The 24297-nt window shown below is 43.1% G+C and overlaps 1 protein-coding gene across 1 annotated transcript in view; it reads right to left on the reverse strand.

Moving 5' to 3' along the window:
* Nucleotides 1-126: 126 nt before the first annotated feature.
* The window catches only part of ANXA11 (annexin A11), a 33956-nt gene continuing 9785 nt past the window's right edge, over nt 127-24297 (reverse strand). The window contains exons 2-15 of the mRNA XM_035138660.2: nt 16756-16816; nt 16062-16174; nt 14423-14830; nt 13988-14084; nt 12418-12512; nt 10363-10476; nt 9567-9657; nt 7897-7976; nt 7264-7320; nt 6046-6139; nt 5244-5339; nt 3364-3422; nt 2479-2601; nt 127-1877 (exon numbers count right to left, since the gene is read on the reverse strand). Coding sequence (XP_034994551.1) covers nt 1818-1877; nt 2479-2601; nt 3364-3422; nt 5244-5339; nt 6046-6139; nt 7264-7320; nt 7897-7976; nt 9567-9657; nt 10363-10476; nt 12418-12512; nt 13988-14084; nt 14423-14830; nt 16062-16174; nt 16756-16807 — 1539 coding nt within the window. The 5' untranslated portion in view covers nt 16808-16816 and the 3' untranslated portion in view covers nt 127-1817. The remainder of the gene's footprint in view (nt 1878-2478; nt 2602-3363; nt 3423-5243; nt 5340-6045; nt 6140-7263; nt 7321-7896; nt 7977-9566; nt 9658-10362; nt 10477-12417; nt 12513-13987; nt 14085-14422; nt 14831-16061; nt 16175-16755; nt 16817-24297) is intronic.

Below are 24297 nucleotides of genomic sequence, written 5' to 3' on the forward strand. Positions count from 1 at the left end.
CTCACTAGTCTGATTTGCCTGAGACACGACCGATTCCCTGAGGGGAGCCATCCATGGTTGAAGCTGAATATCCCAAAGGAATGATGTTGTCAACATGGCAGAAATAAGAACACTGATGCAGGAGGCTTGGATACTAATTTGGTTTATTTGTACAAATCTTCTTTTAAAAAAATTATATATTTGATTTTTAAGGAAGAATTCTACAAAAACACACAAAGAGAAAAAGCTTTGGCATACACTCAGATTGAAGGCATTTCGAGCTGCCCCCCAAAAGACAACTTTGGCTGGATCATGCTAGCGGCAAGTCCATCTAAGAATCAGGGAACTGAATGGGGAAAGTGATACATGTGCTGAATTGCTTAAATCAATGGGGGTTTCCTTTGTGCCTATTTTTTTTAAAAGAGGAGCATTTTATGTGGAATCTCCATTGCCTTCTGTGTTCCTGTTTATATTCCAATAAAAGGTTTGGGGCTTGTAAAGCAGCCTTTTCTAACAATGAAGGCTTGTTCATATGTTGCTTTCAAGAGAAAAAGCTGATCCTCCGCATATTGAAAAATGAATGAGTGGAAATGTTTGATTGTAGGCTGTCCCTGAGAGCTAAACTAGATATGATGCTGAAGACATCAACAGAGAGCCAATAGATTTTTAAGTTTTAAAAATGGCTGTGTGTGTTGGAAGTGTTGGGATTCTGCATGAACAGAGAGATTAAGCCCTTTCCTCTCCTATCGCAACTCTGAACAGAAAGTAACTGCTCCATTTCATGCTGCTATTACTGCTTGGAGAGGAAAGCTCTCATTGGCAAGTCTAAGCCTTAGCAGAGTTAGGTTTTTGTGGGTGTGCTTTGTAACACGCCATTGGCACAACAGTGCATTAGGAACAGTGGGAGGCTCAACCATACACTATCCCGCTGTCTCAGTTGTTCTGTGATGCTTCAACAACAGCAGCCTTGCTCTCTTAGCACGTGAAAATGGGACAAAAAAATAAACTGGAACGTTTCTAGTAGAAAACATTACAAGGTTCCAGCAGGAAGTTATGGAACCTGCACTGATAGAAAACAAAGCTGTACCACATTTTTGCAGGTGCACTCTTGAAAGCGGGGTCATGCATAACCACCAGGTTATCAGCAGGAGCATAAATCTGCAAGAATGCACAAGAAACAGGGACCCTAATGACAAACACCCTGGCAGACTTCCTAACATCTTGGTCCTGAATTCTGCCAACGCACCACACATCCCCTCTCCTTCAATTTAGGGGCAATATCACAGACTTCAGGGAGATCCAGCATTCGAAACATCATAAGGCAGCAGAAAGATTCGAGCCAGACTTTTACATTTCTCCTTGGACAGCAATGAGTGAACAGGGTCTGAAAGTCTACCCAATCACTGTTCAGAACAGGATTTTTTAAAAAATATATTAGGCAACAAGCATGTAAATATTAAATGCACCATGCACCACACACAAAAAGTACAAAACATTTTTTGTATAAGACGCAAAGCTGTATAGAATCATTTGGCTCGCACAAATAAAGGTGATTCCAAACAAAAGCTATTCACGCAACACAAGCCACTTCCATACAGTGGGGTGTGGTCCCCCCCCCCAATAAGAAAGCAAAAACCTGTTTGTGAACTACAGTTATCTGGTGGAGCAGCCTTCCTCTCTATAGCAGGATTTATTTCTGTACTCATAGTATATTATTCAAAGAAAGGAATAACGTGGCACTTTAGAGAAAGAATCTTCTGGATATTTGAAGTTTTGACAGCATGTGTGAAATGATAGCATAAAACCAGCTTTTTTTTTTTAAATCCAGGTGACTCAACTTAGTCATTTCCACCACACAATTTCAGCAGGATCTTCCTGTAGTCTCCAGAAGTGTCACCCTGGTAAGAAACACCAAAAGGGGAAAAAGTGATCTTGCGCCAAAGGTTAAAGAGAGAGCAATCATCTTTGTGTCAGAAGCCAACAGGTGAACCTCCCAGTTACACAAGGCATACACCTTGCTCATCTGAACCCACAGACAAGACGTTTATACCTGGGGAGACAGCAGCCACCTGATTTATTCTCTCCCTCCCCAACACTTCCATAGCAACACCTTATTTAATATGGTTTTTTTGTTTTGCTTTCTGTTAAAACAACAGCGGTGTGGAGCAAATTCAGCCCCCTGATATACTGTGGAGCTACAGCCTATGAAACAGGCTAGATCAGCGTTTCCCAAACTTGGGTCTCCAGCTGTTTTTGGACTACAGTTCCCATCAACCCTGACCACTGGTGTGGATAGCTAAAGATGATGGGAGTTGTAGTCCAAAATGAGCTGGGGACCCAGGTTTGGGAAACACTGGGCCAGATGATGGCTAGAGTACAGGTGGAGAAAGCACGACTGTGGAGATGAATGAACATGGCACCAGCTCCCCAAAATGGTACTGGGCCAAGTTCAAGGTTTCGGTGAGTTGGCATGCATGGAAAGCGAGACAAGCCCCTTACCGTAATGTCTGTGTAGAGAGATTTGCCATACATCCTCTTGTATTCCTGCCTTATGTCTAGCAGGTCAACCTCACTGCGTGACACCATGATGCGAATGAGAGTCCGGTCTTTGGTTCCAGCTCCCTGCAAAGAACATGGCGGAAAGGGCCAGAATGTGAATTGTTACCAGACTGCAATGCTCCCTCTGAACATGCGAGCATTGGCTGTTACTCAAAATGGCAGCTCGAGGCTTTATGGCAGGCCTCCCCTAACGTGGTGCCCTCAATATGTTTTGGACTGTACAACTCCTGTCACCCCTTTCCATTGGTCGCAACGGTTGAGGCTGATTTGAGTGGTAGTCCAAAACATGGAAAACACAACTGGGGACAGCTGCTTAATTGGTAATTCAAAGTCCAAACCTTACACATGCCCATTTGTTAACAGGGTGACATATCCTTTTTAGCCTGAAAAGTTGAGGGAGGAGAGGGGAGGGACAACTGAGAAGGGAGAATAGGAGAGGGGAGAAAAGGGGGCACAAAACCCTTTCCCTCTCTGCTGTCACCCCACTTCAGTTCACCAACACCCCAACACCAATACCCCGTCATTTAAGATCAGGGCTGTGGAACCCTGGAGAGGAGATTGGGGGGTGGATTGGAATGAAGAAAATGGCAATGGGTTACGTGCACACATCTACAGCCGTTTCTTGCTCGATCATTGCCTCCAGAGGTTTCTCAAGCTACAGTTACACAGGCTTGTGTGAAACATGTCTACCAGCCCTAAAATCTGATATCCTGGGCTCAGATCTACATCCCAACAGAGTCAGCTCCTAACAGCTTCTGAAAAGGGTGAGCTCATTTGAATATCTGACCACACGGACGTGCAGAGGCCCAGATGATTTCAACTCACCTTCATGGCCTTGTGTAGCCTCTCAGCAAAGAAAGCAGGTGTATTTCTTACACACTTAACTGCAAAAGAAATTGAGATCACCAGTTACTGACTGTTAACCATTTGCTAACCATTTTTTAAAAAAATAATAATCAATGCCATACTGTTTTTGATGAAATCTGCTTTCTTAGGTTAACCTGGAAGTTGAGATGACTCAGTAAATGTCATTGGGAGGAACAAAGCGGACAATCACACAAAATCCGATTAAAAAAAAAAGCACACAGTCATGCAATCCAAACAGGATCTACCTTTTTACTTGAGCATTTTGTGGGGGTGGAAAGAACCAATGGTGATGTTCATTTGTAACCTAATACAAGGTATGTTCCTTTTTGATATCAATGTTAAGATTTCTCATGTAGATGAACAAGGCACACATTACACTTCAAGACCGGAAAATGGAAGGCAGTGAAGTTAGTCACACACTATGGGAGTATTGCATACAGTTACCAAGCATATAATCCTGAAAGCTATAACAGAGCAAAAAAAAAAAGTACATATTTCCAGTTAGATCCGGTGCAAAGAGTAAAAGCCATTTTATACAACAAATAAAACACTGAGTGTTTATAGAACACTTTTTAAAATATTCCAGCAGCTTCATATATATTGCCTTGTAAATCCTTACGACAGTGTTGCAGGGTTGGTCAGTATAGGAGCTTGCCTAAGGTCACCCAATGAATTTGTGGCCAATATGACACTAGTTGATAGTTGGCCACTTTTGACAGGGTAAGTGATCCTAGAAGTTATTTAACATTATTGAAGAACTTTGCGATGACAAAAGCTACTCGCCCCTATCCAAGAAACACACTTAGAATGTAAACACGGTGTTGTTGGATGTGACTTATCCTCAAAACAAGAGGAATGAAAGATGAGAGGATACAGACAAAGGTTGCTGTGCCTAGCATGGAAGGTGAAGTATCAAGTTCAAAGGGCATCCTCAGTGGAATCCTAGCCATTTCCCCAATCACATGAACTGTGATTTGTTAAATGGGAACCAGGTTTAACGAGACAAACCAAATGAATGGTAAATGCAATTTATAACCAAGTTCTCTGGGGGAAGTAAAAGTAGCTCCAAACTGAAAATCACAGCCAAAGCCAAATATTCTCAAGAGAACTATTGTATAGAAAGCGGCATATATGATATATATGATAAAATATTCTGAACGGCAAAGTTCTTCACCTACACCAGGCATGTCAAACCTGTGGCCCTCCAGATGTTTTGGCCTACAACTCCCATGATCCCTAGCTAGCAGGACCAGTGGTTGGGGAAGATGGGAATTGTAGTCCAAAACATCTGGAGGGCCGCAGGTTTGACATGCCTGACCTACACGTTGAACCGAGCTTTATGACTTGCTTTCCACACATATACATGACTCAGATATGGTATCATCTCTTAGCTTTGCCCCTCATGTGCTTTGAAATACATCTTAAGTAACATACATGTCACATTTTACCTTGCCAAGACACGAATATTTTAAAAGCTACTCTGAGAATTTGCGGGAGAAGAGGTTGGTGATATTGCAGGTGCTAGCCAATAGGTGCAATGCACAGCCTGCTATTCCCCCAACTTCTGGATCTTTTACAAAAATTATATATTTTAAAGAGTGCACTCCAGGACAGAAAAGTGTGTGTGTGTTTAGGGCAGCAAAGGAACATTCAAACCACAATTTGAAAAGTTAGATTCATAGTGGTGCAATGGCTCAAGTGCATCTGGCTGTTAACCAGAAAGCTGGTGGTTTGAGCCCACCGAGGGATGCCTGTGTGCTGGATTCCTGCACTGCATGGAGCCAGACTCTGCAATTCTATGATTCTATTATCTTTACTCTTAAAGAGACCTCACCCACCTACTGCCAGCATCCCAGATTCAAGGTCTCCAGACATCTCTCTGATTATGCTCTTCTCAATGTCACGGTTACACATTCGCTGATATTCACTGAAAACTGTCGAGAGAGAGAAAAGGGATCACCAGTCATTTAAGCCAAGTTAGTGTGAAGAGTGAAGTCTGACAACCAGCTCTTGAAGGATGTTGCTAAGTCTTTAGTCAGTTGCACTGACCCATCACAGGCCTTCAGTTGTTTTGTCTGGTATGGCCCTAACTCAATCATTTATCTAAGTTAGTGGTGGCCAGACTTGTCCCTCTAGTTGTTTTTGGACTACAACTCCCATCATCCCTAGCTAACAGGACCAGTGGTCAGGAATGATGGGAATTGTAGTCCCAAAACAGCTGGAGGGCCAGGTTTGGCCACCACTGATCTAAGTTGACATCTGATGGCTGGATGACACAGACAGACACGCCCCCCCCCATTATTAACTGTGGACCCAACAGGAGGACGAATGCCTTTTGTTATGTAGAAGAAGGAATTTCAGGTGGTGCAGTTTGTCTCACCTGGCCTTTTCTACATAACTATTTAAAAGGGTCGAAGAACTCAGCCCTTCTTTGTAGCTGATCAGAGTTGGCTGATCTTAGGCACCATCAAAAATGCAAAATATTAGTTACCACTTGTCAATAAAAAGAAAGTCGCCTTAAAAGGGAAAAAAAACCCACCATATTTAAAAAGAGATAGCATGTGTAGTCTCTTGCACTGTTGCAGCCTAATTTTATAATCACCAAACATACTTTCGATGCAAAGTATAGACAGAAATTACCTGCTATTAGGTGAGCTCTACTTCTGGCACAGAGAATTGCATTGAATTTGGACTCATCAGTTCCAAGTCGATTTTCTCCTGCTGCATACAGCGCCTTAAAGGAAAAGAATCACAGGTCATTACTCAAGCTCAGCTGCTTTCCGAATTTCACTCTGCTTTCGAAGGCTTCTTATCCCTTACTGCTCATTTTTTAATTATCTTGATATTTCTGGACTGGTCCTGTTTCTCTCCAACACCTTTGTTCACATAGCTAACCTTTGCTAACCTCCCTAACCATCTAACCATTCAACTACAATGCAAGCAACCTGGGGCTGCAGCCAAAATACTACAGGCTCATGTTGAATTTTTCTTTCTTCCCCTTGCACACAGCACAACTTCCCCTTGCATCCCACCTTGCATACTACTGACTCAAAGTTACTGGCACGAAAATGCTTGCAAAATGATATTGGGACAAAGGGATGCCACTGAAAATGGCAGTGGCGTATTCCTTGTAACTAGGGCTGAGCCAAAATGCGACAGAGCGAACATTTTCGGTGTGAAATGGGGGTGAATGAAAAATTCCACAAGTGTATTCCAACTCTCTCCCCCTCCATGCTTTCTCTCAGAAAAACATGTTTGTAAGTCACAAGTCTATGCAACCTTGAGAAAGATGCATGGTTCCTCCTTCCATACAAATTTGAAATAAACAAAAAATAATAATCACCACGTGATGAACCAAAAAGAGAAAGTTGCACATTTCAGGGAAATTACTGCAGTACCAATTCATTTTATAGATAGTTCCAAAAATGGAATAGGTGCAGGTAAATTTGAGAAGGGTTTTAAATAAATATATTTGATTGCAATCTTCTTGTTGCTGTTGTCTTGGGATCATTTATCTGTAGTAACTTGAAAAAGGGAAACTGCAAACTGCTCAATGTAGAGCTGGGGGAAGCCCCAGCTCCCCCCTCCCTTTTTTCAAAAACAGGCTGTGGGGGCAGGAGGAATATTCTTTAAAGCAAACTGTTTCCAGGGTAACTTCCTCGCTAGAAATTAGGCCAGAGGAGAAACATGCCAGGTTGTGGGGGAGTACACACAGTCTCAAGTTTTAGATTTTGTTAAAATAGATGTTTAAAGGAAACAACTTTGAACAAGAGTCTGCTCAATCCAGCAACCACCTGGCTGGGCCTTTAAAAAGAAATCACTGTGGAACATACACTAGACAAGACTCCTCATACTAACCTGAGCATCGCTTTGGACAGCCGCCATGTTGACACTGGTACTTTCATCTCTGTTTCCCTGAAATAATTACCAAGTCAGTCAAAAGATGAAACACAGCTTTCAAAACACTGTAACTGATGTTAGTCTAATGAGGTTGTTAGTCCAGCAAAAAAACAAGCTGAACAGTTTAAACCAGTGGTCCTCAACCCCCTGGCCACGGACCGGTACCGGTCTATGGATCAATTGGTACTGGGCCGCCCAAGGAACATTAAATACAATTAAAATTATTAAATCAAAACAATCTAAATAAAATATAAACAATCAACGTCCCCCCCCCTCAGCCAGCCGCAGTAAAATTATCAAACGTTGACTGGTCCGTGGCAATAAAAAGGTTGGGGAGCACTGGTTTAAACTATGTTTTGTTCCATCAAAACTGGCTTAAAAACATAAAGGTGATCTCCAGTCTTAGTCATACTCACGAGTAGAACCACTGAAAGGAATGGACTCAAAATATGCCTGACAACAGATTATCACTCCAATACTTCTGTGAATTTTACTTCAATGGATGAATGTAAATCTTAGGAGAACCTGGGTTACGTATAAACTACAGCAACACCAACACAGGACAATCGGGTGCAAGGATCTTGCGCATACCTGAGACAGTGAGATTAAAAGCCTCTGGAAGTGTCCAGATGTGTCGCTTCTGATGGCTTCTTCCAAAGTTTTCTTATACTCTGTGAGAAATACAAAAGGAAACTTGTTTTTATAAATGGTCCATGTTTATTTCCTTGTAAGGATCACCAGGGATGGGAAGAAAGAGAGAAGGGAGGAAAGAGAGAAGGGAGGAGAGGAAGAGATAATTCTTATCTATTTTTTAATAACACACTGCAAGTACATCTGCTTTGGGGAGAGGATTCACATTCCACTCTTTTATACTCCTGCCAAAATATCAAAGGAGGGGGGGCGGAGATGAAAAGGGAAATTTTACACTAAAAGTAGTTCGTGTAAATATTTCGGTTTGACCTACTAGCCAAAGGGAATATTTATGGCAGCCCACTAGTTCCTCCTCACAAGATACCTTTCATCCCTCAAGCTGGGCTTCCAAAGATACTAACAACCTTGTGCTGTTGTCTCCCACAAATCCTACTTTGAGAAACCATAATCCAGGCATCCCCAGACTCGCCCCTCCAGCTCTTTTGGGACTACAATTCCCATCATCCCTGACCACTGGAGGGCCGAGTTTGGGGATGCCTGTCACAATCCACTTCTTCCTTTGAATTTGCCATGGGCGGAAAAGGGGTGATTGGTGCTTTTTCTGTCTCTCACACTGGGACTTTGCAAGATAATTCAGCAGTGCTTTGATGATGTCTCTGCCCCCTTCAAAATTGGGGGGGGGCATGGGGGAACGGGAATAAGCACACCAGGGGCAAGCAGATTTATAGAGCACTGTTAGTGGGGCAGGGAGAGGGAGCTCTCGGTTTTATTCCTGGAAAGTAAAACTAGGACATCTAAATCAGGGCAAACTTTGGATACTGTAAACTCAGCTGGCAGATCAAACACATGATAGGATTCTATACAGCACAAAAAAAGGAACCAAGAACTCTCAAGAAAACCCTTTAAATCATGTGTTTTAAACAAATGAAACCCTAGATAATGTAGTGTGCTTCAGAAGTTGCTGGCTTATAATTTCCAACATCCCAAACAATTGACCATGCCAGCTGATGCTAGTCCTTTATAAATTTGCAAGCTGATCCAGCATATGCTCTCTTAGAGATGAAGTCTCAACAACTTTACTGAGGTTTATTCCTAAGCAACAGTGTGCAGGATTGCTGCCTTATGTGTCCACTTAGAAGCATGTACCGTTGAACTAATCCCAGAAAAAGCAGGTACAGACTGCAGTCTTTGTCTACAGAGCACTTTGCAATCACACAAAATAGAGGCAGGGAAGGAGAACAAAAAGAGACACCCCTTGTTCAGCTCTAGGAACAGTGAGCAATGCACTATTGCAGTAAGTGTCTCTTTCTGCACAAACCACTAGATCAAGCAACTGCCTGCAAAAGGGTGAACCTTCATGAACTCCCGTTTGCCCTTGCATGAGAGTAAATTTTCTTCTTCGTTCTAAATTTGACAGTCCCACCCAACAAACCAACAAAGCTCAAATTTGTAAACAAAGCAGCAGCTTATGCATTCAACCTCAAGGTCCAAAATGCAATTCCTCCTCCAAATGTTTATGCTCAACTTAACCCCGTCATCTTTAAAGGTATTGGGGATGGCCTTTCTTATATCAGAACAGCAGAAGTTGAGGAGTTGAGAGGAAAACTCACCCGCTTTGTATGCCCGACTGATTTCCCGAATGTGCTCATTGCTGCGAGATGCCAGGATTTCTATCAGGCAGGCTTCATCCGTGCCAGCGCCCTAAGAAAAGGTAAAGACACTCAAGCTCACTACTACGCAGAAGCATTTGTCTCTTGGGCTTTGCCCTCTTTTAAGGCTAAGAGAGTGCCAGGCTTATTGGCGTGACTCCTATGTTTAATCCATTGCTCAGTTTGATTTCTCTATTTTCTGATAGACTTAACTGGTCTACAGATAAAGTGTTATTATTGAATGTGCTTTTAAGAATGACAGATGACAAAGACCACCTAAAAAGAGGTGTCCTCTCACATGTGACAGGAGTGCATCACAAAAAGGATTATTACTATTATTGCATTTTTTTCATATGCACACTTCAGTGGACTGTTGTATGCCAGCACAGGCTGAGCAATGCACAGGTGTACAGGGCAGGAACTGCAAACATTGCAACAGAGCTCTCAGTTTCTTCAGTTAGACTAAACTGGAAGTGCTGTGCAGTCACCTTCTTCCAATACAAAGGGAGAGGAGAGTTGCTTTGATACCGGTATACCGTAGTTCCATCACACTGAACGTTCAGTAGCATAACTGATACTGCAAGGGTGGGGTGGAGGGGGACACAGGAGAGGTATTCAAGCAAGCAAATCCAGAAATGGTGGGTTTTGAAGACAGACTTGAAGTGGGAGAGAGAAAGATGATGCATCAAGTAAAGAATTTGGGATGCAAGACTTATTCTGTAACAACAACTATAGCTTTCATTTAAATCATACGCACCTTGATGGCTTCTTTTATTTCATAAACATCAAACTGGATAGGAGTCTTCATCATTGCCAAGATTGCCCTCTCGAAGTTGCCGGAAAGCTCAGACTTTAGGTCCTTGATCAAATCCTGGGTTTTTTTAAGTGAAAAAACAACACCACGTTCATCACTTATACAGCCCAACAAGACAATGACAAAAACTTACTGTCAGCATACAAATCAATATGGCTAACCTAATCAAAACACCCTCCCTCCCCACTCACACAAGAAACTAAGGATCATCACAGCCAACCACAAATGAACAATCACATCCTAAAAAAAATCCCGACCTCTCTCGCCAACAAAGAAGCACGAACAAACAACAGAGAACCTGCACAAACGATGCTGACGCCGAACCCCTACACATATCAAGAAAAACAGAAACATCGGCAATCCACCACACCCAACTCCCCTTCCCACCCACCTCTTTCCCCCCTTCCTCATAATGTCTCAACAAGTAAAACTGATGTGTAAAAATGATACATGGGAGAATATATATATATATGTATGTGTGTGTGTGTGTGTGTGTGTGTGTATATATATATATATATATATATATATATATATATATATATATATATACATACATACATACATACATACATACTGTATATGAGACATTGCACTACCTTTGTAACCCAAGAAAATCCTTAATAAAAAATAAATATAATAAAAAACAACACCACGTTTCCCTTGTAAAGTAATATTTAGTGAGTTTTTAAAAGGATGACAAACAAAAGGAGGTTTATGGCAAAGCTTCCTATTCAAGGCATACTAATGATCTGAATATCTTTTCTTGCAATGTCACAGACCTTATTATTAATATAGCACCATCAGTGGACGGCGCTTTATTGAGTAACATAAGGAAGTGTGTAAAGGCAAGATTTCTGCCCAAAGGAGTTTACAAACTAAATTTCTACCAGAGCAGAGGACAAATGAAACAGTGTGAATATTTGCAGCCACACAAATTTTAGGTTTTATTTCAGCCGAACATGGCAATGAACCATAGTAGAAAGATCATTAACATAATTTAAACCCCGCTCTTCTGTCCAAAATATGCTCAGAGCAACTTCACAGAGTAAGAAATATGGGGAAAAAAGCAAAGGAACATATTAAAAACACTGTCATGAACTAAAAAACAGCAACCCAGGAACTTAATACTTATTTTATTTATAAAATAAATAATTTGCTCAAAATGGTCATAGTGCCGTTTAAAAATTAAGCAAGCACAAAGCTGGCAAAAGTAATTGTATAGAAGAATGTGTATTGTTACTATGTTACATATTTTGTGCTTTTACACTTCGTAAGATGATGATGATATTAATAAATAATAATTGTATGATCATTAGCAAAAAATGCAGAACTCTGATGCAAAGGTTTTTAAGAGTGGCTGACCAGTAAAAGCTGATGATATGAAAAGCGTATGTCACCCTGCTGAATACAAGTGTCACCCTGCTGAAAACTGCAAGATATTACCAAACTTATTTTGTACCTCTCATTTGTTGGGGTGTCAAGATAATTAAAGTCTCTTTCATTATTTTGTTGCCAAAAGCATTCACCATCATCATTCCGATAATGTGACAACCCCTTGCCATTAAATCCCTCCAATGGCTTCTTGTCCATTCCCAGATCCAGCAGCCTTGTTCCTACAAACCCCCTCCATGGCCTTGTCCCCTTATCCCTCTGCATCCCTGCCTGTGACGTTTGTTTGTCCAGCTCTACCATCCATATCTATGTGAAGACCTCCCTCAAAAGACTCCTTCTCCCTTAACTGTGCCACAGGCCTAAAACGGCCTCCCATAACACATGCACAAATGCCACCCTCCCTTTAAATCCATCCTCAAACCCTGCCTTTTCTGTTTAACCCTAGTCACAAAATCCTAGCCCTCTGGTGACTTCAGCATGAAGCTAAGCCAAAGAACATACAAACTAGAACGACTGTACATTACTTCCATGTTTAGCTCTGCCTCCAATTCCTTCCTCTGTTGCAATAATCAAAGAACAATTTCATAGTGGGGAGGGGGAACTTACCTTTCCATAAGCAGTTTTGAAAGAGAGCAGAATCTGCTGGCGTTGCTTGTTCGAGCGACTTCCCAGACAATCAATGATTGCCTGCTCGTCGGTTCCTGAAAATATACAGAATCAAGTGTTTAGTGCAGCCTCTTCCACCGTCATAGTACTTTCTGATCAATCCACTTCGGCAGAATCTAACCCAGCATTTGATAATAGGAAAAGGTCAACTTTTAAAACCAAGTGTATTCTCTCCTGCCACCTTATATAAGCATTTGAACAAGCGATGCCATGCAATGTATATTTAAATCTGCAGCAGTCATGAGTAACTCTATGGGATGGCGCAGTTTGTAGAGCACAAGACTCTTAATCTCAGGGTTGTGGGTTTGAGTGCCACACTGGGAAAAAGATGATTCTCATAGTCCCTTCCACCTCTATGATTCTATATTCTGTTGTACTTGTGGCAGCAAAGCCTGACAGATGAGCTAAATTTGTATGAATTTACGGGATATTCGCACACATTCCAATTACTAAAAATATATTTTTTAAAAAATCCAAATATTTAGATTTCTGAGGGAAGGGGCAGTTGTGCATTTGGTTTGGATTGAAGAGTCACACACGTTTAGCATAGACTAGGAATGAAGAGATTTAAGTTGGGAGGAAAAAAGCAGGACAGAATTCAGTGGGAAAGGAAAGAGAAATATTGTAGAACGCTGAAAAATGCTTCACAAAAAGCTAAGAAGCTACAAGAAACTTTTGAGGTCTTGTAACCTTGAGGAAAAGTTAAAATGCTATGGAAATCTGCGATCAGAATAAGCAACTACGGAAAACTTGAGTGCAGCAACAGATGTCCCTTCTACCTTTGCACAGTAGGCTCCGTTCCAGCCATGCAAAAGTTTGATGTCTACACACAGCCCTCTCTATCCCGGCAGGATCACATTCCCTCCAGCCACATAGCAGGACAGGAAAGTAGGGGGTGGCGGCTTGGGGAGAGTGCTGGGGGGGGGCGGTCCCCAGCCCTGCCCTCAAGGCTAGCAAGCAAGCTCCACAAAATCACTCTTATGTTTTCTAGCTGGAAGAGGATCTTGTCCACACATCTTTCCCCAGCAAGCCACATGGAGGTGGGCATTAAACTTGTTCCTGCCGGCTTCTAAAGGCATATTTGAGTGACTGACTTTGCAAAGCAAAGATGGGAAGCAAGATCTGCATGGATGGCCCAATTGTTTATTCCACAACACACACACATTGCACTGCAGGGTGTTGGACTAGACGACCCTCTTTCATTTTGACAATTCTATGATTCTATGTGTACTTGGGAATGCAACTGTTGGGCTCACAGAATTTCCGAATCCCTGGTACAGAGAACACAGTCCCACGGCCAGTGTCACAGGCTGTGTTCCAAGGGAAGAAGATGCAACACTCAGAATCGCTTTCACGTTACCCAGAACACAGACGTAACCTGCAACGTTTTGCAAAGCAGTACCCAAACTATCCCTGAACGTGCAAGAAGAAAAAGGGTGGGACAAAGAGGACATCGCACATCATTACACGAAGAAAGAGCACCCAACTTTTGGGTGCAAACGCTACTTACCAAACCCTTTCATGGCTTTCCTCAACACCTCTGCGTCCCTCAGAGGGTCAAAGGACGGAGCATCACGGATTGTGCCTCGGTTTCCCGACTGCATTGTCTAAAGAAGAATGGGGAAAAAGCTATCAACCAAATGTTTACAAATTCCTTCGCCTGCCTGCCACTTTTCCTTACGACACATCAATACCCGTCCTTCCCCCACCACTCAACGTGGCAAACATATACCCAGAAACCATGGCTGGTGGAAAGTGGTGGGGTAAGGGTCAAGCATCCTCCCCCATGAATCACCTGTCAACCACCAACTGAACTCCCTCCCGTCACTTTTTAGCAGTTCGACAGCAGATGCAACATGTGCCATCAAACACCTTGTTTTTGCACTTTTCCTATTTTACACTGGAAGAAAAGGAAGCTCAATAATTTAACCAGATGTTCTCTTACTGCTCCGGGAGTAATGGTGGGCACTGTTGGTCCTGGGTAAGATGGCATAGAAGGATTAACAGCTGGGCCAGGAGGGTAACTTGGCATAGGCTGCTGGTGCCCTGATGGCGGCATTGGCTGCTGCCCAGGATATGGCTGTTGCCCAGGATACGGCTGGGGCTGCTGTCCTGCTGGTGGCATGGGGCCACCTGGGTACCCTGGATAAGATGGCATTCCTGTTGGCGGGTTTCCTCCTGGCACTGGTGGGTACATTCCGTAGGATGGCTGCTGTCCTTGAGGAGGTTGTCCATAGCCTCCAGGAGCTTGTCCAAAGCCCCCTGGGGGAACTGGGGGGTAGCCACCGGGGGCTTGAGGGTACATGCTCTGTGGCGCGTTGGCACCACCAAATGTTCCCGACATGTTGGAAGCCTGAAAAATCAAATGCACACAGTTAGCACGTGTGTCTCAAATAGCACGTAACATTTCTGTGTAACACTTTTCGAGTGTTGAGAGCACTCTATGTACGTCAGTAATCTTTGCAACAACCATTTAAATAGGACAGTATTATTACAGATAAGAAGCCATGAGATAGAAGATTGCTTAAGACCTCTGGGGTTCACTGGATTTGAGCTTGGGACTTCTTGGCAAGACCGCCCAGCTACTTGTCCACTGTGCTATTATTGTCTGTGTGATGTTCCACATCAATCAAAACTATTAACAGGGTCATCTTTTTGAACAGGCTAGGAGAGCTCCCTAGGTCCCAGAGTCTAGACTGAGCTTGTGTACTCCCTGCTCCTCCACCAGCACAGTGGCAGAGATGAATTTGGAATCTTTCGCTTCTGGTTTTGATTATTAACCACAGTTAATCCAACTGTGATTAGTCTTAACTATGCTTAGTGGAAACAAGGTAACTTGACACCATAGTTTACGAATCTGTCTTGTTTTCTCTACCGACAGTTAAAACTAACCACAGTTTAGAATTTGAACAAGAAGCTGCACTGCAATTAATCAGAAAAAGCTTATGATAGGGAAGGTAGGCTCGTTCGTACAACACTGAACCATGGCATAGCATTTTTATTTTATATTTTCTACCTTTATATTTTATGTTCTGCAGTTCATTTATCTAAGCATATGCTAATGTCCAATACTTTGCACATGCAAAATATTAATTTCCTCCTCAATAATATGGGGTTTTTATTGGCATAAACAGGGTTTTACCATTCTGTATCATTTGCCTGCTTGAGATATGGGCTTATGCAAATATCTCATTTGCCATGCTAAACAGAATTGGGGATGTGGAGCACCCTGTTATACACTAACAGTATTGCTAACAGTATTGTTGCTGCAACCACCAGGAGGAGCTTCAGAGAATACTGTTGGGAACACAATCTGTTTTTACAGCTTTTCACTGATCTACGGCCTTTCCCCAAAAATGGGAAAGGAAGAACAACTGGAAATAAAGAAGGACAGATATGGAAAGAAGACAAGGGGAAGAAGAGAAGTTGAATGTAACTTTATAACTGTTGTACACCACGAGGCCCTTCCTTCAAAATCAGTATCTAAATATATTAAAAGACGACAAAAATTCAGGCAGCAGAATTTTGCAGCTGGCTTTAGCGGAAACAGGAACATCTACCAAATTCCAACTGAAATTACTCACCATGCCTGACATATAGTCCTGATTAAACTGGCTGGCATAGCTTCCAACATTTTCTAGCCCAATTGGAGGAGGGTTTGCAGGAGGATAGCTGGGAGCCCCCCAGGGGTTGCCACCTGAAATATTTTTTTAAAAAAAGACACAAGAGCTACAGAACAGTTGTATATCTATTTGTTAGCATATGGATTTCCATGGCAGAATTTTCACTGTAATGGCTACTGGCAAAAGCAGGCACGCTTTGATGCAGTTCCACTTTGCTCAGTTCTCCATCCCTGGACCAACAGATGTTGCAACATAAAGCAGCAGGTTCTCTGAAAGCCACACTAAAACCATGCATGCATTTCAAAGGCTGATGAACAGCCGTCAAATAGATATTCATCTGTTTGCAAAACATGCAGCATATAAATAACAAACACTAGAGCAAAGTATATGGCAAGAGGAAGGGTCTCCTCCTTCCTTCTAACAATGTAAGAGAGAACAGGTGATAATAGCAGGGAATGTAAACTGCTTCTTCATAAGAAGCTATATGCAACAGTTCTCCCAGGCCTCTTGTGCTCTACAAACCAGAGATCCCTTCAACTGAATATGCTGGTGACTGATTCCAAGGTTATTCGCACTACTCCTCTGGTTTGCACCCTTCTATTATCCAATTCCTGCCAGGTTGCTATGATTCTTAAATGAAATACAGCAAGCTTACCTGGAGCAGCAGGTGGATAACCACCGGCAGGAGGATACCCGGGATAACTCATTCTGCAGGACTGCGAAAAGAAGAAGAAAAAGGATTTAATACACTGCAAAGTGTTAATTACAGTACAGTAGTACCTCGACTTACGAAGACGATCCGTTTCGCGGCCGTCTTCGTAAGTAGAAGTCTTCGGTTGTCAAAGCGCCCGTTTTGTGCATGCGTGAGGCGCGATTTCGCGTTTCTGTGCATGCTGCTTCTGCGCAGGTGCAGAACATGCGCACGGCGAAAGGACTTCCGGGGTTGTCGACTTCTGAAGTCGAAACCTTCGGAAGTTGAGTCGTTCGGATGTCGAGGTATGACTGTATGTATTTTATTTATATCAGTTAGAGCATGAGGCTCTTAATCTTAGGGTCATAGGTTCAAGCCCCACATTGGGCAAAATATTCCTGTATTGCAGGAATTGTTGGACTAGATGACTCCCATGGTCTCTTCCATCTCTACAATTCTATGTTTCTATATTCTGGATGCCAGTCGCTGGAAAGAAGGCAGTTGTGCTCAGATCCTGCTTGCGGTTTCCAAAGAGGCACCTGGTTGGCCACTTTGAGAACAGGATGCTGGCCTATATGAGTCATTGGCCTGATCCTGCAGGCTCTCCGTACATTCTTACATACACAACACACAGCAGCTTAAAACTAAAGCAGCTGGGATTGTTTTGAACTTTTGGGATTTGACTATCAAATTTAGCTTTGTTTTTGCCTTTCGTCCATGAAGCTCTGCCCATCCTCACCCATTATCCTCAAAGTCATTCTTTGTGGTAGGTTACACTGAGAGATGGGCAAGTGGCTCAAAGTAGGATTTGTGGCCAAATGAAGGGTCTTTTTGTCAAATTCTAGCCACTACGCAACTATTTCTTGTTACATTGTGTTGTGCATTTTTATAGTTTTGATGCCACTATCACCGAAATGAATTGTAACCTCATGATCCTGGCAATCTCAAGAGATCCAGCAATCCAGAACTGTATGAGATCTAGATTAAGGAAACCGCAAAGCACTGTAGCTATGGGACTTTTTCATATGATTGCAATCACAGGTAAAATAAGGAGCCTTTAGTGATTTTTCATCCTCAGGTTTGAAACTGGTGCACCTTTTTAATGACACAGCTGCAGATGTGTACTTATTAATCTCAGAATCAGAGAACTGTAGAGTTGGAAGGGACACCAAGGGTCATCTAGTCTAACCCCCTGCAATGCATGCACACAGTGAACATGCAATGTTCACTCAAGCATCATGTTCACATAGTGGGGAACCGGCAGCCAATCAAATGCAAGTGGTATGCTGCATGTGTATGCTGTAAGCACATTTTTTCCTTACCTGCACATATAAAATGCCTTAAATATTCATGTTGCAGATTAAATTTCTAAAGCAGGTCCTGCTTTGTTTGTCTTCAGCTTCCCTGCCCTCCATCCCCCTACTTAAATAATACTCCCAGGGTTGTTCCCCCAGAATCAGGGTGTTAGACAAGCTCTCCTGTGCACAAGCAGTTCTTTTATTTCTTCCTTTATTTTAAGCCACATTTGTAACTTTTACTTTTCAAAGTAAAGGTTTCAAATGAGAGCTAACAAGAACTCAAACACATTACTTTGGTGTGAAACATAGCTAACTGAAAATACATCAATGGAACCTAGTATTACTTTTTAGTAACAACCAGTAAAAAGAGGGGAGCCTTCTCCAGATGTGGCACACAAACATCTGCCCCATTACGAACAAATCCAGGAGACATCTGAAGAAGTGTGCGTGCACACGAAAGCTCATACTAGTAACAAACGTAGTTGGTCTCTAAGGTGCTACTGGAAGGAATTTTTTTTATTTTGTTTCAAATCCAGGAGAGCAAGTTTTTGATGTTATACTTAGATCCCTCTGCTTCTGGAACTGTAAAGCTCTTTTTAAAAAATACAGCCATAATAGGCTCATTCATTCCTACCAGCCACCAAATGCCAGCAAGTAAAGAGGGAACAAGGGGCACAAGCGAAGAACTGTGCTAGGAGGCAACACAAGTCGGCAGGCAGAGAAGCTTGTTGATTTAGCTGCCTCCCTGCCGCGTTGCTATGCCAACTTACCCACCCAGCGTTACCTGCAGGAACTATGGCGATACTGTAGAACCACATTCCAGTTAGAACTGTGCTAACCGGAAGCTGCACATGGATAATTTCAGAGGCGTTATGAACTAGTGAAACTGGTAAAACATTTATGTTATTCCTATTTTACACACAGATGGAAGATGAAAGAGATTTGAGAGGGAAATGGTGGTGCACCACAAGGTCTTTCCCAAGGTTTGAAATTCCTTTAGAATTGCTTTTTTTTGCAATTAACTGGAAATGGAATCAAAATGGCTGTTTCACACAACACTTTCTGCAACTATAATATTCAGCAATGCCCCTGCCCATGACAAGTATAGTTTTCTGCTGCTTGCCCCCAGGAATATCTTTACCGCTGAATCAGAGCCAACGTCAATTGAGTTTTCTCCGGATTGATGTTTGCTCCAATTCACTGCTGAAGAGTGGGGTATTTTTTTGGGGGGGGGGACTGTGGGACAAAGGCAAAACTACTTGGACTCGCGCCCAGGAAGCACAAGACAAGCCTGGATAGCTCAGTTGGATAGAGCTGATAATGTGAATGTTGCAGGTTCGATCCCCATATGGGACAGCTGCATATTCCTGCATCGCAGGGGGTTGAATTAGATGATCCTCAGGGTCCCTTCCAACTCTAGCATTCTATGATTCTATAAGCAGAAAACATCTGGGACCCTTTCATCTGAACTGCATGGTTTTATTTAACCAAGGTGCACTGTTACAAATGCACTGGCACCAACCATGGTTAATACTGAAAAGGATTGCCCATATCTCTTGTAGCACATTGCACGTAGCACAGACCAAATGGGAAAAAAGTAGTGTGAACATGCCTCCTCCCTCCTCCTCCAGAGTAATTCAACGGATCACAGATTCAGTAGCATCAATCCAGAATCCATTGTGACAAGTCAAATGTAGCCCACGAGCAACCAATAAAGAACTGCCAGGTACTTAACACCCCCCCTTCACGTTTTTGCAGTTCTAGGGAGGTAGGAAAACCATGAGTCTTCATTGAGTCCTCACTGGGCTGCCATTCAGAACCAGCAGGTTGAATTTGACTTGGTGGGGGGCAAGCTACACAGATCAATCTCTGTAAACTGAAACCAGATAATTTGCAGTCTACCATCAGTGTGGGAGGAAACACTGGGAACAAAAGCAAGAGGAAAATAGCCAGTCCTCAACAACAGGATGTTGTACTGGAATTTTTAAGCCTCATGCAGTTTCCAAGGGAAGATTCCACCCACAGCAAGTTAGAGGGAGTTAAGAGAAATGGGGAGCTGAACCACTCAATTGCCCTCTTCCTTCACGTTTCCCCAAGACTGAACGAAACGGAGTGAGCCACTGGAACACAAACTAAGGATGCTAGATACAACTTATTACTACTACAGGCCAGCACAACTCAAGGCTCAATAACCTCAACACACCCTACTGACTGTCCATGGATGATGGTCCACCAAATAGCTGGACAAAGCTCCTGTTGTTGCTGCCAGGGCAGAACTTTAAAGAAGAGAGCCATGAAGCCCCTGGCAGATCATGATGCAGGGACGGTGGGCTGCGTGAGGCTTGGCTAGTCAGTAGTTGCGCAGGCCTGTAGTTAACGGTCGGATTCCCACCATTAAAGCACCAGGAACTGAAATTGCTTTGGTTTTGCTTCTAGATTTCTCAAGTTTCCTACTTAACAATCTGAAAGCTCCTTAGGGAGAAATGCCTTAGGGTAACAGACTCATTCTGCTGCATCTTAGATTTCATGGCCTTTCAACCCCCCACCCCACCCCCCGGACGTCCTGCATCTGAAAGTGCGACTCACTTGATCAGGTGAGCTCTAGCCTACTAAAACTTACGCCACAATAACTGTTGCCTTTAAAGCTGGGATGGTGGGACTAGATGACCCTTGGGGGTCCCCTCCAACTCTTCCAAGTCTATGAGCACAGTTTAAAACCAAAGTTCTTATACTGTGACATTCTAAAAAACCATTTGGAGGTTCTTCCCATCTTAATTCGTTTTGATTTTTAAAGTTACAATAAACTGTTGCAGAGGGGAAATGACTTAGAACAGGCCTAGGCAAACTCCGGTCCTCCAGATGTTTGGGACTACAATTCCCATCATCCCTGACCACTGGTCCTGTTAGCTAGGGTTGATTGGAATTGTAGTTCCAAACATTTGGAGGGCTGGAGTTTGCCTATGCCTGACTTAGAATTAAAAAAACAAAAACAAAAAGTGGAGAATGGAAAGGAAGGAATGGCAGTTGTTCATTCAATCAGGTGCATAAATAGGCACTTGCCAGTAACAAGTAACTGGTTCCAGGAGACAAGACAAGGAAATAGGCACAGCACACACAGCTGATCTAGGCATAAGTGCTGACAGACTAGTCAACTCTGTTGCCAGCAGCAGTTGTGGGCTTATCAGCAAAGCTACCAAGGCTGCCGTAAATGCAAACCAGGGAACCTGACACCACGAAACTGTGGCTTTTAATTTTTTTAAAAAATGCCCTGGCTCTCAGTTTATAGAGATGAGCACTTGTTTCTACACTCGGACCTTTGAGTGCAGCTGGGGCATTGCTCCTACACAATTCGCTGGTACCACCAAGTGTTTAACGTGTCGCTATAATCCCCATAATATTGCACAATGCCCTTCCCTAAGGGAAAGCAGAAGCAACTCCTTTCCTGCTTCTCCCTTCTATTAGCCCCTATTAAAACCAGGCCCTTCCTCCTTCCTTATTTGATGTATTTTTAAATGACTCCGACTTCGCTCTGCTGCGAGAGCCCTACAATTTGCAATTTCCTGGTTATCTCCCAGTCACCATCAACCCTGCAGGGGAGTTGTTCTTATCTGCAGCCTGAGTAAATCCTACCAATGGCTTGTTACGTGTTTGCCGTCACTGTTATTACCGCAACTGCGCAACAAGAACGATATGGGGAACACCGTGGAGATCCCTGAGATGCGATGGAATTCTGTGTTGCCTGGATTCCGCATTCAAACTGAGGTTGCGAACAAAGTCCACTCCATAGTTCATTCCGGCTGTCACAAAAGAGGCAAACGTAGAAGGTGATCCTTGCACCCTGTCACCTGCCTCAACTGCAAGTACGCTCCCACCAGGTGCATGATGCAATAAGCAGGGTTAGAAACTCAGATATATGAGCCAATCGCCAAATGGACCTTAAACCCAGGTTACGGTCGCCACAACGGAATGTGTAGGTGCCTTTCTCCCCTGTCGCATTTTGTTGTTGTTGTTGTTGTTATATTATTTATTATTATTATTATCATCATCATCCACTTTTATACCGCTTTATATTTTAAAGGGAAAAAAATCACAGAGCGATTCACAACACATTAAAACATCAAATAAAACAAATCCAAGCCACAAGGAAAATATTTCAGATCCTTCTCTAAGTGACATTTTGCTTTCCCTGTACAGTGGACGCTCGGGTTGCGAACGTGATCTGTGCGGGAGGCACGTTTGCAACCTGCAGTGCTGCGTCTGTGCACACGCGGGTTGCGATTTGGTGCTTCTGCACATGCACGAGCACCGAAACACGGAAGTAACCCATTCCGGTACTTCCGGGTTCGGCACGGTGTGCAACCCAAAAACACACAACCTGAAGTGTCTGTAACCTGAGGTATGACTGTATTTATTTAGCTACTCAATCTATAGAGCTGCCCCATAGCAGAAGAACTATTGGAAGCCAGTGGGGTGTAGCAATTAGGGTGTCGGACTAAGGTTAGGGAGTTCAGGGTTCAAATTCCCATTCAGTTATGAAGGTCACTGGGTGACCTTTGGCCAGTCATAGCTAGCCTCTTAACCTAGCTAACAGGGTAACTGTAGGGATTAACTGGGGGGGGGGGGCGAACCATGTACCCATTGCAGAAAAAGGTGGGATACAAATGCAATAAATGAGCTCTTCTGCTTACCTGCTTAAGGAAGCAGGAGGGCCCAGTGAGATGGAAATGTCAGTCGCCAACCTGGCGTCCAGAGATCTCCACGTGGTTGCATTGGACCTGTGCCAGTAACAAAACGTGCCTGGCTAATTTCTAACACTGGTAATAAGCGATGGTGTGCCTCTTCAAAAGGAAAACAGACTGAAAGGGGAGAAGACGCTTCATCATAATCAAATCAACACACACCCTAGGGTGAAAATGACCTCTGAACAGACTAAAAGCAGCATGATCAATTGGGGGGGGGGGGAGACACAAGTTTAGGAGATAGATGGTTGTTATCAATCCAGCCAGCGCACCATAACAGAAACACTTAAGTGCTACAACAGTCTTGACAGTTAGAGCCACCAATATGCCAAACCTGACTAGCATCCTCTTTCCTCCTCATGCAAATCCCACAGCCTTCCACGTACAGGCCCAAGGGAAATTCTGAATGACAAGGCAAGAGGTTACATCATGTTGTTTCCTGGTTTGCAAGCATGCACAGGTTGTGGAGCTCTCTCTCTCTCTCTCTCTGGTAACGTACCTGCATTGGGTAATATGTTATCAAGGTATCTTAAACAAACAACCCCAAACTCACCAAAGGGCGCCCGGAACAAACTCCGGAAAACCGTAGCAGATGGGACTCTGGTGGTATTTTGCAATCCCAGCTAGCAGGCTTACACCACCAGCATCAGAATTTGGAAAGAGTAAACAACTTTCATTACAAAGGTATTACAAAGGCAGAAAATATCAATTTGCAAAGAATATTGGGTGGGGGACACACTTTTTTTAAAAAAAAAAAAACCATCAACGTCTCAGCATGGCAGTAACTCAAACATCCTCTGAAAGCAAAGAGAGAAGAGGGAAGTGTTTGTTAAGATAATTTGCAGATGGAATGTGCTTTTCCTGCCTTACAATTCTGGGAAAACGCTGCCCACTTAATTGGAACTACTTTCAGTCGATCACTGGTGTGCTTTTAAGCTAACCTGATAACTGATTAGATTTTGCAGTAGATGAAACAAACCTGAAAAATAGATAGTGGTTTTCCTAGAGAAATTTACTCTCAGCTCCTACTGCCATTCCTGCCAACCTAGCAGTTCGAAAGCACGTCAAAATGCAAGTAGATAAATAGGAACCGCTACAGCGGGAAGGTAAACAGCGTTTCCATGCGCTGCTCTGGTTTGCCAGAAGCGGCTTTGTCATGCTGGCCACATGACCTGGAAGCTGTACACCGGCTCCCTCGGCCAATAATGCGAGATGAGCGCGCAACCTCAGAGTCAGTCACGACTGGACCTAATGGTCAGGGGTCCCTTTACCTTTTACCTACTGCCATTATTTTAAAGCAATCCCTAGAGCATGTGTTCTGCTTGCTCCATTAAAAATATAACCGCAGATGACACAATATTGACAAAGGGCAAGTACAAATACACAGAGCAGGAGGACAAACTACCCAAATATAGGAAGAACTATTAGAACATGTTGCATTTGGCGTGGTCTGTTCATACACACTCTAC

Source organism: Zootoca vivipara, chromosome 5, assembly GCF_963506605.1.
Source record: "Zootoca vivipara chromosome 5, rZooViv1.1, whole genome shotgun sequence".
NCBI lineage: Eukaryota > Metazoa > Chordata > Lepidosauria > Squamata > Lacertidae > Zootoca > Zootoca vivipara.